Raw genomic sequence first — 11,185 nt, 5'->3', positions numbered from 1 at the left:
TAAAAAATATTATTATCGATGACAGTGGCAGATGATTTGAAGGTTGTGGATGGTGAGCGGTGGCAGTGGCACATTGCTTTTGCCCTCTTTTGTTCTTTATTTTTTTTACCAAATCATTCATACTCTGTCTCTTTCTTTTCTTTTTGGTATTGTTTTGTTTTTTATACATTACCCATTATGCTAGTATTAGGTTTACCACTAAACTTAAATAAATGGTCAAGACTGAAACAATAAAAATATACGGCTAAGATTTGGGTGGGTACGGTATCCACTTAAAAAATAGGTAGGTACTATAGAATGACCCAATGCAAGAGTACCAATCTGTGATTCAAGATATTCATGTTTTAGCCAAAAAGGCGAACATCACTGCATATAATTGAAGAGAAAGAGAAAGAGAAAGAATGGCATTTTTAGTGGACTTGACGCTCACATATAAACATCTGCATTGCTCCTTATACAAGGACATATATAAGAAAAAACATAAAAAGTAAGAGTTTATATCAATAATATCGTTATACTGCATGTAAACCATATGTGAATATGTTTGTCTAGGTCAAAACCAGAAAGTCCAAAGATAGCAACTTCAGTCTCACGACTAAGAGATTTCCTTGTACCGGTCAAGTCTCATTATTAGCTCCATCTACTTGAGCTTCTACATGAAAAAGAATGAAATTCCCTTAGCAACATATCATCCCTTGAAACACCAATGAAGATATATGTCAGCATAGGCTGTAATGTGTTCATTATAGGTTCACTACAGGTTTTTGAAGCTATTACCTCACTGAGGAAAACCAAAGGCACCTTAGAATTCTCATCAGCCAAAGAAATCCATAGAAGATCAATGTTCTAAGTTACCATCTAATTGAAATACATTAGATTTTTACTTCAAGCAAATTTTAGATTAAAATTTTTTTTTACTGAGTTCTAACATGTAACAACAATAAGGAAATAAAATTCAAGACTTGGTATTTACCTCAATTTTTGCTAATATTTTAAATATCTGAGTTCAACATTGAGTGCAAAATATCATAACTTGATACTAACAATTGTTGAACAACCACAATTAAATAACAAGACATGAAAGAGCTAAAGCTATCAATGTTTTGAAAAACTGATTGGCAGTACTCAACATCTTTAGACCACACTGTCTTTTCTCCTAACATAATTCCTTAAACACAAAGACAACTTGATTCTCTCTTCCCTTTAATCTATTGTTGTCGGACTTCTGCTCCAGTGCACTATCTGCAACTCCCTAGTAAGGGGAAAAAAAGGAACTAAGTAAAAACAACCAAATCTGTGAAATAAAAAACATAATCAAAATATGTCAGACCAGAGAATCAAATGAGGGCATAAGCCCAACACACATAGCAGTAGTATTTCCGAAATTTAGACATTACATGATACTACACACAAAATAAAATATTTTTGCTATTGTCCTCAGCCAGTAGTATAATTGAATATCAATAATTAAGTCATATTTTGACAACTTTGAACTTTAATGTTGGAACCCAAAGATCTTGGTGTTGCTCCTAAAGTTTACAAACTCATAAACTAATCAATAAAAATAATCAGATCATTCAAACCCTCAAAAGCTACACCAAGTCAACATTTTTACATTCAAATAGATATTCCTAGAAGTCATTCAATGTCAAGGTTTTATACAAGAGATGGAGTAAAGTTAATTATGTTAGAAAGCATGCAAAAAAGAAAAAAAAGTTCTCCATAACATTAATGTCCAATTGTGACAAACACTTGCAGAACCCTTCCACCACTATAAAATGCATAGGTGAACATTCTAATTCACATTATGTGCCAAATTGTCAATACCAACTTTTCTAAACAATTGAAAATAAAAATAATTGAAGACCCAATTGAATTTAGTAGCTAAAATGATGCCCATGACATTATCAACCATAACATAAAAGTCAAAAGTAATGAACATAAGTTATCACAACTGATTTTCTGCGAGTGTAATCCAAGAAGCAGATTTCCAATTCTCTTTTGCATTGAATGTGCCCTCAGGGCTTGTAAGCACTTCCAAAAAAAACCAGTAAAGCAATGGCAAACACCTAAAGCCTAGTTTATCATCATACACATAAGACCATCTACACTTTCACCAAATTCACAAAGTTTTGAATTCAGAGTACCACTTAACAAATACAGTCCCTAAAGCATTCAAAGTAAATTTCACAAATTAGAGAGAAAAAATACATTAATAAGAGAACCTAGATGGAAACCAACAAACCAAATCCCATCACAAGTGGCTAGAACAAGAAACTCATCATCATTGCAAAGCTCAACCTATTTGAAGGAGAACCAAAGATATCAAAATAGAGCTTGAGAAGAAGAATCTCTTAAGAACATATTCCAATAATTTTATAAACGGCCATACCCAATACCCATATTCAACGATCTCAAAATCAAATAGAGAGAGGAGTGAAATGTAGCCAAATTGATCATTTGGAAATTACCGTTTAGTGAGAGAGAAACAGAAACTTGCTCTATTGGTAATTGATATTCACTAAAATTAGAGGTACGTTGGGATAAAATTTATTGCTGAAACTGAAAATATTGTAGCAAAATAATTTTTTAATGTATAAAAAATACTGTTTAAGCTTAAAATTACTGTTTAGTAGCCTAAAATCACTGTTCATGACCATGACAAGTGCGTGTCCAGGAAGAAAAAAAGAAGAAGCTGAAACGCAGACGTGAAAAACTGAACATAAATCCAAACTTATTCTAAATATACAGTCAGGATGAAAAATATTATAATTGAGGGTTAAGATTTGAGTGGTTCCATACCCCTAAAAAAATTGAGGGTACCATAGAGCAACCCGAAAGATAATGTCTATTGAATATTGTGAATGGCCATCATAGAGTTCGGAAAATCATATAAAATTAGTATGACAGAATTTTGGTTTTGCTTAAAAATATAAAGAGATTGAATAAATTAACATTTGTGGGGACAATTTCTGGTCCAATATGTCCAAGGGAAGCATGAAACGTAGGGAAAAAAAAATCCGATGAAAAATCGACCATTTTTTTTTATAGGATTTATAATTTATTTTTAATAATATTATCACTAATATTAATAATTCAAAATAACAATTACACACAAAAACATAAATATTTAAGTAAAAAATTCTTTCTCTTTAAAAAGAAAAGTTATGAAATAAATTCCTAATCAATTTATTATTATCAAATCAATTATGATAATTTTTAATTCTTTTATGGATGTTTCACCGTTAATGAATTTTTTTTTTTTTTGCTGTTAAATAAATTAATTATTTCTCACTAAAGTGACATTATTTTACACTCTCCTTACTATTCTCTTCTGTACGAACGGCTCTCTTTCTCTCGGCTGTCTTTTCTGGCCCACCAAATGTTCTTCTTCGGTCTCTCTCCTCAGTATTGTTGTAGCCGCCTAAGACTATTTTAACATGGGAATGTTAATCAGCACCGCTTGCTGTTTGTTACGGGTAAAAAGAATAACTCTTGTCACATAAAATGACAAAATAAATGCTATAATTTGCTTATATTACGAGTTGTAATGAGTGCAAGTGTAGTTATAGGTCTATGTAAGGACATTCTTTCATCGACCACAACTCGTTATATATATATAAATAAATTGTGTCATTTATTATATCCCTTACGTGTCACAATACTTACTCGGACAAAAAAGATAAAATTGTAAAAAAAGAAAACACCATAAAATACTTATAAAACTGAAAAAATTGATATGAATAGCAAAAGAAGATAAAAATTTTGTCAGAAAAAGAAAAAAATCGGTGCCAGTAACACATCCCAATAAAAATTCACGTCATGCACAGAGCTACTTGTCGGCCACCTTTTGACAAGCCGAAGCTCTAATCTTGTGTGGGCTGGATCAATGTGTGCGTGATGCACCCAACAGTGTTTCCAAAAAGTGTGTCAGCTTCTATTTAACACGCACGTATTCCATTTCCATGTGGTGTGCTCTGAGAATCTCTGTTCTACATTTGGATGTCAAAAGAGAATGAAAGCCCTTTGAAATATCCCAAAAAAAAAAAGCTAGCAAAGTGAGTGAGTGAGTGAGTTACAGTGACTAGATACCCTTTCAAAGAGTTTGTGCACCTCATGGCCACTCAAAGCCTCTCCTCTTTACTTTCAATTTCTTCCTCTAGTTCTCTACGATCTTTGGGTATTAATGCCACTACCTTTCACATCTCAAACACTCATGTATTTATGCACTTACTGACTCTTTTTTTTTTGACAGAAGATTATTGGATGTTGTTTCATCTTTCATGTTTTGAGTTGAATTGTTGATTTACTCTGTTTTTAATTGAAGAAGGCCTAGCAACCCAAATTTCTAACAATTTGGTTTGCATCTTAATATTGTTTTCATTTATTGTTAAGAGTTACTCAGGTTTCAGTGATCTTATAATTTTCACTGCTAAGAAGTGGTAGAGGCTTTATTCTATCCTTTTTTTGGAGGCAGTATCGGGATATAGATAGTGCACTCATCACTTATTGCAATTAGCATGCAATGGGTGTCTCACATTCACAGTAAGAGGATCCATGGGTCTGTGGATCTCACTTGCAGTGTGACACTGACACATCCATTTTATGCAACTGCAGGTACACTAGATAGTTTCTGCCATTTTTGGTGAACTTGGGTCTGGCCAAGCCACTCTCTATGCTGAGATTGATTAATTATAAGTCTTCACTATTATTGTACCCATTTTGTTTTTTATTTTGTAATCGTAATCTGCTTTAGTCCTTTATTTGTATTTTTTTTTTTACTAATTCAAAGATAGGTATATTCATGTAATAATTTAATTTTTTTTAGATTGATTATTGATTCTCAAGTTCTCTTTTAAATTTAGCAATTTGTGTCATTTGGCTATATATTTTATTATAATTTATATAATGTCATTAATGCGATTTTTGTTTCTAATTTTTAAACCTAAATCACTATTTTAAAAATAAATTTGTTTTAAAAGCATCACTTTTACACATCTTCCATGAAGTCCGTGAGTTCTAGTTAGTTCAATTAACAAAGTTTCTTGTCGTAGAATAAGAGATTTGGAATTCAAACCCCACCTCTTAGCCTAATAATAAAAACAATTATCATGGAGTAAATGAACATTATAGGTTGAAACTTTATTGTATTTTTTTATAATAAAAAAAAATCTTTCACAAACTCCATTTCTTCCATTGATTTTGAAAATGCAAATGCAAATGCCGAAAAAATGAGATTGGGATTTGTTAAATTTTCAATGAAATGCTTATGATTACAGTATTACTTGTACTTTCTAGTATTTTTTCTAGATAATTTTATTTTCTAGTTAATTGTTGCTCAGTGGACCATATATGTTTATATGTATTATATCATCAAGATAGGCTACTAAACAAAAACAAAAAGTTTCAAAACTTGTTAAGGTGACAAGTTGTGATTAGAGTATCATCACTTTCATATGGGTTTATCACTAACATCATTTTTCTTATGTACCAATCAAAACAAATCATGTCAATGGTTGTACAAAGTTTTGTGCCTCTAGATTTATTGCAATATATATTAAGGTAAAACTAATGTAAAGTTTCTTAGGTGTTTTATCTTAGGTTCATCAATTAAATTCAAACTCATGACTACATTAAATTTAATTGTCCTTAGGAAAGATAACATTGTTTGTGTTGTGCTGATCAATACAATCGTGTGTTTGAATTTTTAAAAAACCTAAGGTACATATTATAACGACCCAAGGTACACATATAATAGGTAAGAAATTATACCTAAATTTTGTCTTATATATTAACCTTTGACCTAGAAATCATTTTATATGTCACTAGATTATAATTCAGTAGGAAAGACCATGCAAATGTAAGAGGAAGGTCCAAAATAATGTGGATTGTGGTAAGAGACACCATTGCCTATGATTTGACAGAATTCATAACATCATATCGAAGGAATAAGGGAATTGGGCTTGCATAGGATCAATTTTTGAGTTAAATTTGCCTTAGTTATGCATCTTTTTAAAGATTGAATGAAAACTGGAGTTAGTACCATTCTTGGGGGTTTGGCAAGTCATAGAATAGGGCCAGCTATGAACAGCATAACTAGTTTCAAATTTATTCAATTTGTTATTTTTTTTAGTCAAAGAGTTGGTTCTAATTCATTCAAACTGCATATAAGGCAGAACCCAAACTAGTTTTAACTTGGGTTTATACTAAATACATATAAATAACATCAATTCAAAGTTGATACAATTTTATTTGAGGCTTAATATTGATCTGTTTGCATCTTTTTCAGTCCATGAAATTTCACATCTTTGGAGACATTGTGAATAATTGACTAAAATAATTAAATTCCAGGTCGTTACTTTAGCTGGGGAAGAGCCATTAATAGGTTTAGTACCTCTGTTGCTGTCGAGGAACCAATAAGACCAACTGTTCAAATAGATTATACTCAACTTCTCATCAATGGACAATTTGTTGATGCTGCATCAGGTTAGCCTCGCATTTTGTGATTTTTTTCTTAATGATAAGTAGAAGATACATAAAATTTGCAGTTGTTATATATGTAATGGTATATCATACAACTTCAATACCATATCTTTTACATTTCTTACAGTACTAAGAAATCGTGAGACAAAACTTAATTGGAAGAAATTTTCTGGTTTTAGGAAAAACTTTTCCAACACTGGATCCTAGGACAGGAGAAGTGATAGCCCATGTTGCTGAAGGTGACACCGAAGATGTAAACCGTGCTGTCTCAGCTGCCCGCAAGGCGTTTGATGAGGGACCATGGCCAAAGATGACTCCTTATGTAAAAATTTTGTCCTTTCAATATATAGTTAGATTAGATGTTGTTGGGAAATTCTGTTCTAAGCAATCTTAGTGAAAATAGAGAGGAGAGAAAATCAATTTAGAGATTTACATTATTCGGCAGTATGCCTACATCCCCGGGAATAAGCGGCTGATAATGCTACTCTGTTGCTATTTGATTGCACACGTTTTCATATCCTCTTTTTTGGTGTGTTAATTGGGGGATGTTGCTGCATATAAAAGATTCAACTTATCTTAAATTCTAACTCATTGTTTAATATGTCCAGGAAAGATCATGTATAATATATCGTTTTGCTGATTTACTGGAAAAGCACAGAAATGAAGTTGCAGCACTTGAAACTTGGGATAATGGGAAGCCATATGAACAGGCTGCCAATGTTGAAATACCATTGGTGATACGAACATTTCGATATTATGCTGGTATGTCTGGCAAAAAATGAATATCTTATGAGTTCTCTTTCATACTTGCTTATGTAGATGAGTTGCCATTATATGACTTAATCACTATAATCTTCAGGTTGGGCAGATAAAATTCATGGTCTCACAGTTCCAGCTGACGGACCTTACCACGTCCAGACCCTGCACGAACCCATTGGTGTTGCAGGGCAGCTTGTTCCATGGAATTTTCCTCTTCTAATATATTCTTGGAAGGTTGGGCCTGCTTTAGCATGTGGTAACACAATGGTACTGAAGACTGCAGAGCTAACACCATTGTCTGCTCTTTATGTGTCAAAGCTATTCCTTGAGGTAGAATTATGATGCATACTTCTCCATGGGTGCATGTGTACATATGCACATGCATGTATAAGTTTATTTATTAATTTTATATATCCAAGTTCTTTGATGTACAGCCTAGGTTACTGTATCTCATGTCAGTGTAGTACAAAAGGTGGTTATATTATATATCCTGTTTCTGTTCTCTGTTTGTCAGATTTTAGCATTTCAAATTCACTAAGTTACATATATGATTTTGAGTTCCTATCCAGACATGATACTAATATATATATTAACATCACATTTTTTTAAAAAATTTTTGTATATATACACACCAGGAAAACTTTTGCTTCCAAGTGGAAGTCTTCTAATAATAGGAGTAAACAAAGTGGAACAAATAAACATCCTTATTTGATTAACTCTGTGATGTTCTTAAATATTGCATTTGGCCTGACAGGCTGGACTTCCTCCTGGTGTTCTTAATGTGATCTCTGGCTTTGGTCCAACTGCTGGTGCAGCACTTTGTAGTCATATGGATGTTGACAAGGTAGTTTACGAGCTTTAAATTTATAATTTTCAAAAGTGATCTCTGCATTGATAAATATTGTACATTGAAAATATACATTCGTTCATTTTAAATGTACCTCATTTTTAATGCCCTTTCGTTTTAAATCTTTGTATTCAAATCAAATTCTATCTACACACCTAAAACTGTGAAGTTTTCTTTTTGCAGCTTGATTTCACTGGGTCAACCGACACTGGAAAGATAGTACTTGGACTGGCTTCAAAAAGCAATCTTAAGAAGGTGACTTTAGAGCTTGGAGGAAAATCTCCTATTATTGTGTGTGAGGATGCTGACGTTGATTTGGCTGTTGAGCATGCACATTCTGCTGTGTTCTTTAATCAGGTTTGCCATTCAAAGCTTATTATTAGTTATTCATAATATAAGAAGCACACTTACTTCCTATGTTTTCATACCTGAATGTTGGAAAAAAAAAAAAAAAGGTTGTGCTGAGACTGTTATCTGCAGGGCCAATGTTGCTGTGCTGGATCTCGCACATTTGTACATGAAAGCATATACAATGAGTTCGTAGAGAAAGCAAAAGCACGTGCATTGAAACGTGTAGTTGGAGATCCTTTCAAGAAGGGGGTTGAACAAGGTCCTCAGGTAATACTCTCCCTATCCCTCCAACTAAAATATGACAAACTCAAATCTTTAAATAGCATGTTTATGTGCAACAATGTTATACTGATTAATGGAGGTTTGAATGTTATAGATTAATGGTGAGCAATTCAAAAAGATCCTCAACTACATAAGATCAGGCATTGAAAGTGGTGCTACGCTTGAATATGGAGGTGAAAGAGTTGGCTCCAAGGGCTATTATATTCAACCCACTGTTTTCTCAAATGTTGAGGTATCACTTCTACCAAACCAAAAGAAAAATGAGTCAATGCATAGACATAAAGGGAGGCATGGAACTAATACATTTTAAGCCCTTATTCCTATCAGGACAACATGTTGATAGCAAAGGAAGAGATCTTTGGCCCAGTACAGTCCATCTTAAAATTCAAGTACGCCATTATGCATGCATTAATACATAACTTTGAATTTGTTGTCCATATTTCAATAGCCATCCTTTCTTTAACCTACTTTTTAAATACTTTTACCTATGATAGGACTCTTGATGAAGTGATACGAAGGGCGAATACAACTCAATATGGGTTGGCTGCTGGAGTTTTTACTAAGAACATAAACACTGCCAACACCTTGACTCGTGCTTTGCATGTTGGGACAGTATGGATAAACTGTTATTTCGTTTTTGATGCTGCAATACCTTTTGGTGGGAACAAGATGAGTGGCAATGGGAGAGAAAAAGGGATGAACGGCCTTAGCAACTACTTGCAAGTTAAGGCCGTTGTTACTCCCCTGAAGAATCCAGCGTGGCTGTAATACCTTTTATTTTCCATACCGATGCTGCCAAATATGCATAGGAAACAGCACCAACGGGTGGGATTTCATGAATGGAAAATCTTGTTATTGTCTATACATGAGCAAATAGCTTACTTTGCCTTGTATGAAAAGTTCTTTTACTTGATGGTAATTCAAATCAGTCTCTTCATTGCTATGATTCAATTTGTCTGACACATAAACTTATCTACATCTTACATTTACTCCTTATTTTTGTGACCAATTAGTCGCTTCACTTTCAAAACTGGCATGTGGATCTCTGAAATTTTAAACATTCTTGTTCTTTTCTGCCCATCCCTACATTAGTTACTAAAAAGTCGGTGGCAGACAAGTGGCAAAGCTCTTTTTGAGAAGCTGCCGAGGCTGAGGCCAAGCTGAGACTAGAGTAGCATTCCAGCTTTAATTTTGTACTGAAACCGCATCCACTTAATATGAATAGATTCATATGTGTGCTTTATATAATCTATAAACAAAAGACAAAAGGAAAGAAACATAAGGAATAGGCTATTTTGACAAAAATGTTGGAATAGCTCAGTGTATGGCCGTTAACTACAAGGCTAGCTGGAGGTTCAAGAACTCCTTGACACGTTTATAACATACTATATGCTTCATTATTGTTCCAAAATACAAATTTAAAATTGACCATTCTATTTTCTATTAGATAGGTGATACCAGGAACTTAATGATTTTTGTTTTGGTATTTAGACAAATGGCACCTTAAGTCTCTACAAGAAACATTCTTTGTATGATTAGGAAATCTTATCAGGAATTTCTATCTTATGACGTGAAAGACTGTTCTGGCTTAGTTTGAGGAGCACCGGCTTTTGCCCTTGTTGATATCTTAAGGGCCTCCTTTAATCTTTCAACAACTTGCTCCATAGATGGTCTTTCTTTCTTAAGTGACGTGCATGATAGAGCCAGCTGAAGTGTTAGATCAAAAGCTTCTGTGGAGTACTCCCCATCAAGTTTAGGGTCAGAAAACTCTGCAATACTGCCACTTCTGCTATGCACCCATGCCTGGGAAGCAATAGCATTAACTTAATTAACTTTGTTCAAAGATAAAGCAACAGCGGTAAAAGGAATATGGAGCAATGACTGACCATTTTACTCAATGGCATTGGCTTCTTCAGATTCAAATTAATGACTTTCTTTCCGGAGACAATCTGTTGAAGTACTATACCAAAGCTGTAGACATCAGCAGATGAATTTACTCGTTGGTTGCTTCGGTACTCAGGATCAACATATCCAAAAGTTCCTCTAACTTCTGAACTTACATAGCTCTCACCCATGTCAATGACCTTAGACAATCCAAAGTCTGAGAGCTTGGCTTCAAAGTTTGCCCCCAGAAGAATGTTTGTTGGCAGTAAAAGGAACAAAATTTTATCTAAACTAACATAGATATTGCATGTCTTTTTTTTTCTTTTCTTTTTTAATTATTTTTTTTTATCGATTCTTATAGTTCAGTACTATTATTTTTTGTGAAGGTGGTGCTTTTTCTCAAGGTGCCATTAAAATTTCAGTGCACATGGGGAACTGGCAGGCCTTTTTTTAAGAAAAATAACTTGAGTAGCTTAGTTCAATGGAATCTTTGGAGGTGAAAATAGAGAGTTGTTTTTGTTATGGTCCATATCTAAAGTGTAGGTATCTTCCAAAAGAGAGTATTAGTAACAACTCCAA

The 11,185-nt window shown here is 33.5% G+C and overlaps 2 protein-coding genes across 2 annotated transcripts; one reads left to right on the top strand and one right to left on the bottom strand.

Moving 5' to 3' along the window:
* The first annotated feature begins 3,952 nt into the window (after positions 1-3,952).
* On the top strand, positions 3,953-9,673 carry LOC142616478 (benzaldehyde dehydrogenase, mitochondrial-like). Its single transcript, XM_075789329.1, has 11 exons — positions 3,953-4,180; positions 6,352-6,486; positions 6,663-6,805; positions 7,092-7,245; positions 7,343-7,572; positions 7,997-8,086; positions 8,273-8,446; positions 8,570-8,707; positions 8,817-8,954; positions 9,050-9,111; positions 9,217-9,673. The coding sequence occupies exons 1-11, from the start codon at positions 4,117-4,119 to the stop codon at positions 9,488-9,490; spliced, it is 1,602 nt and encodes a 533-aa protein (XP_075645444.1). The 5' UTR covers positions 3,953-4,116; the 3' UTR covers positions 9,491-9,673.
* Positions 9,674-10,242: 569 nt separating this feature from the next.
* Positions 10,243-10,932, bottom strand: LOC142605878 (nodulation receptor kinase-like). The gene is made up of 2 exons (XM_075777308.1): positions 10,609-10,932; positions 10,243-10,525 (listed from the first exon to the last, which is right to left on the bottom strand). Exons 1-2 carry the CDS (start codon positions 10,795-10,797, stop codon positions 10,286-10,288), a joined length of 429 nt encoding a protein of 142 aa, XP_075633423.1. The 5' UTR covers positions 10,798-10,932; the 3' UTR covers positions 10,243-10,285.
* Positions 10,933-11,185: the final 253 nt, after the last annotated feature.

The sequence above is a fragment of the Castanea sativa genome, chromosome 1 (assembly GCF_040712315.1).
Source record: "Castanea sativa cultivar Marrone di Chiusa Pesio chromosome 1, ASM4071231v1".
Taxonomy (NCBI): Eukaryota; Viridiplantae; Streptophyta; class Magnoliopsida; order Fagales; family Fagaceae; genus Castanea; species Castanea sativa.
Note: the sequence above shows the minus strand (reverse complement) of the source record. Positions and strands in the feature narration are given on the sequence as shown.

Coding starts and splice junctions, on each gene's coding strand:
- LOC142616478 (XM_075789329.1), top strand. CDS start 4,117: ATGGCCACTCAAAGCCTCTCCTCTTTACTTTCAATTTCTTCCTCTAGT. Junction 6,806..7,091: donor GGCCAAAGATGACTCCTTAT/GTAAAAATTTTG, acceptor TAATATGTCCAG/GAAAGATCATGTATAATATA. Junction 8,087..8,272: donor GTCATATGGATGTTGACAAG/GTAGTTTACGAG, acceptor TTCTTTTTGCAG/CTTGATTTCACTGGGTCAAC.
- LOC142605878 (XM_075777308.1), bottom strand. CDS start 10,797: ATGGGTGAGAGCTATGTAAGTTCAGAAGTTAGAGGAACTTTTGGATAT. Junction 10,526..10,608: donor CAATGCCATTGAGTAAAATG/GTCAGTCATTGC, acceptor ATTGCTTCCCAG/GCATGGGTGCATAGCAGAAG.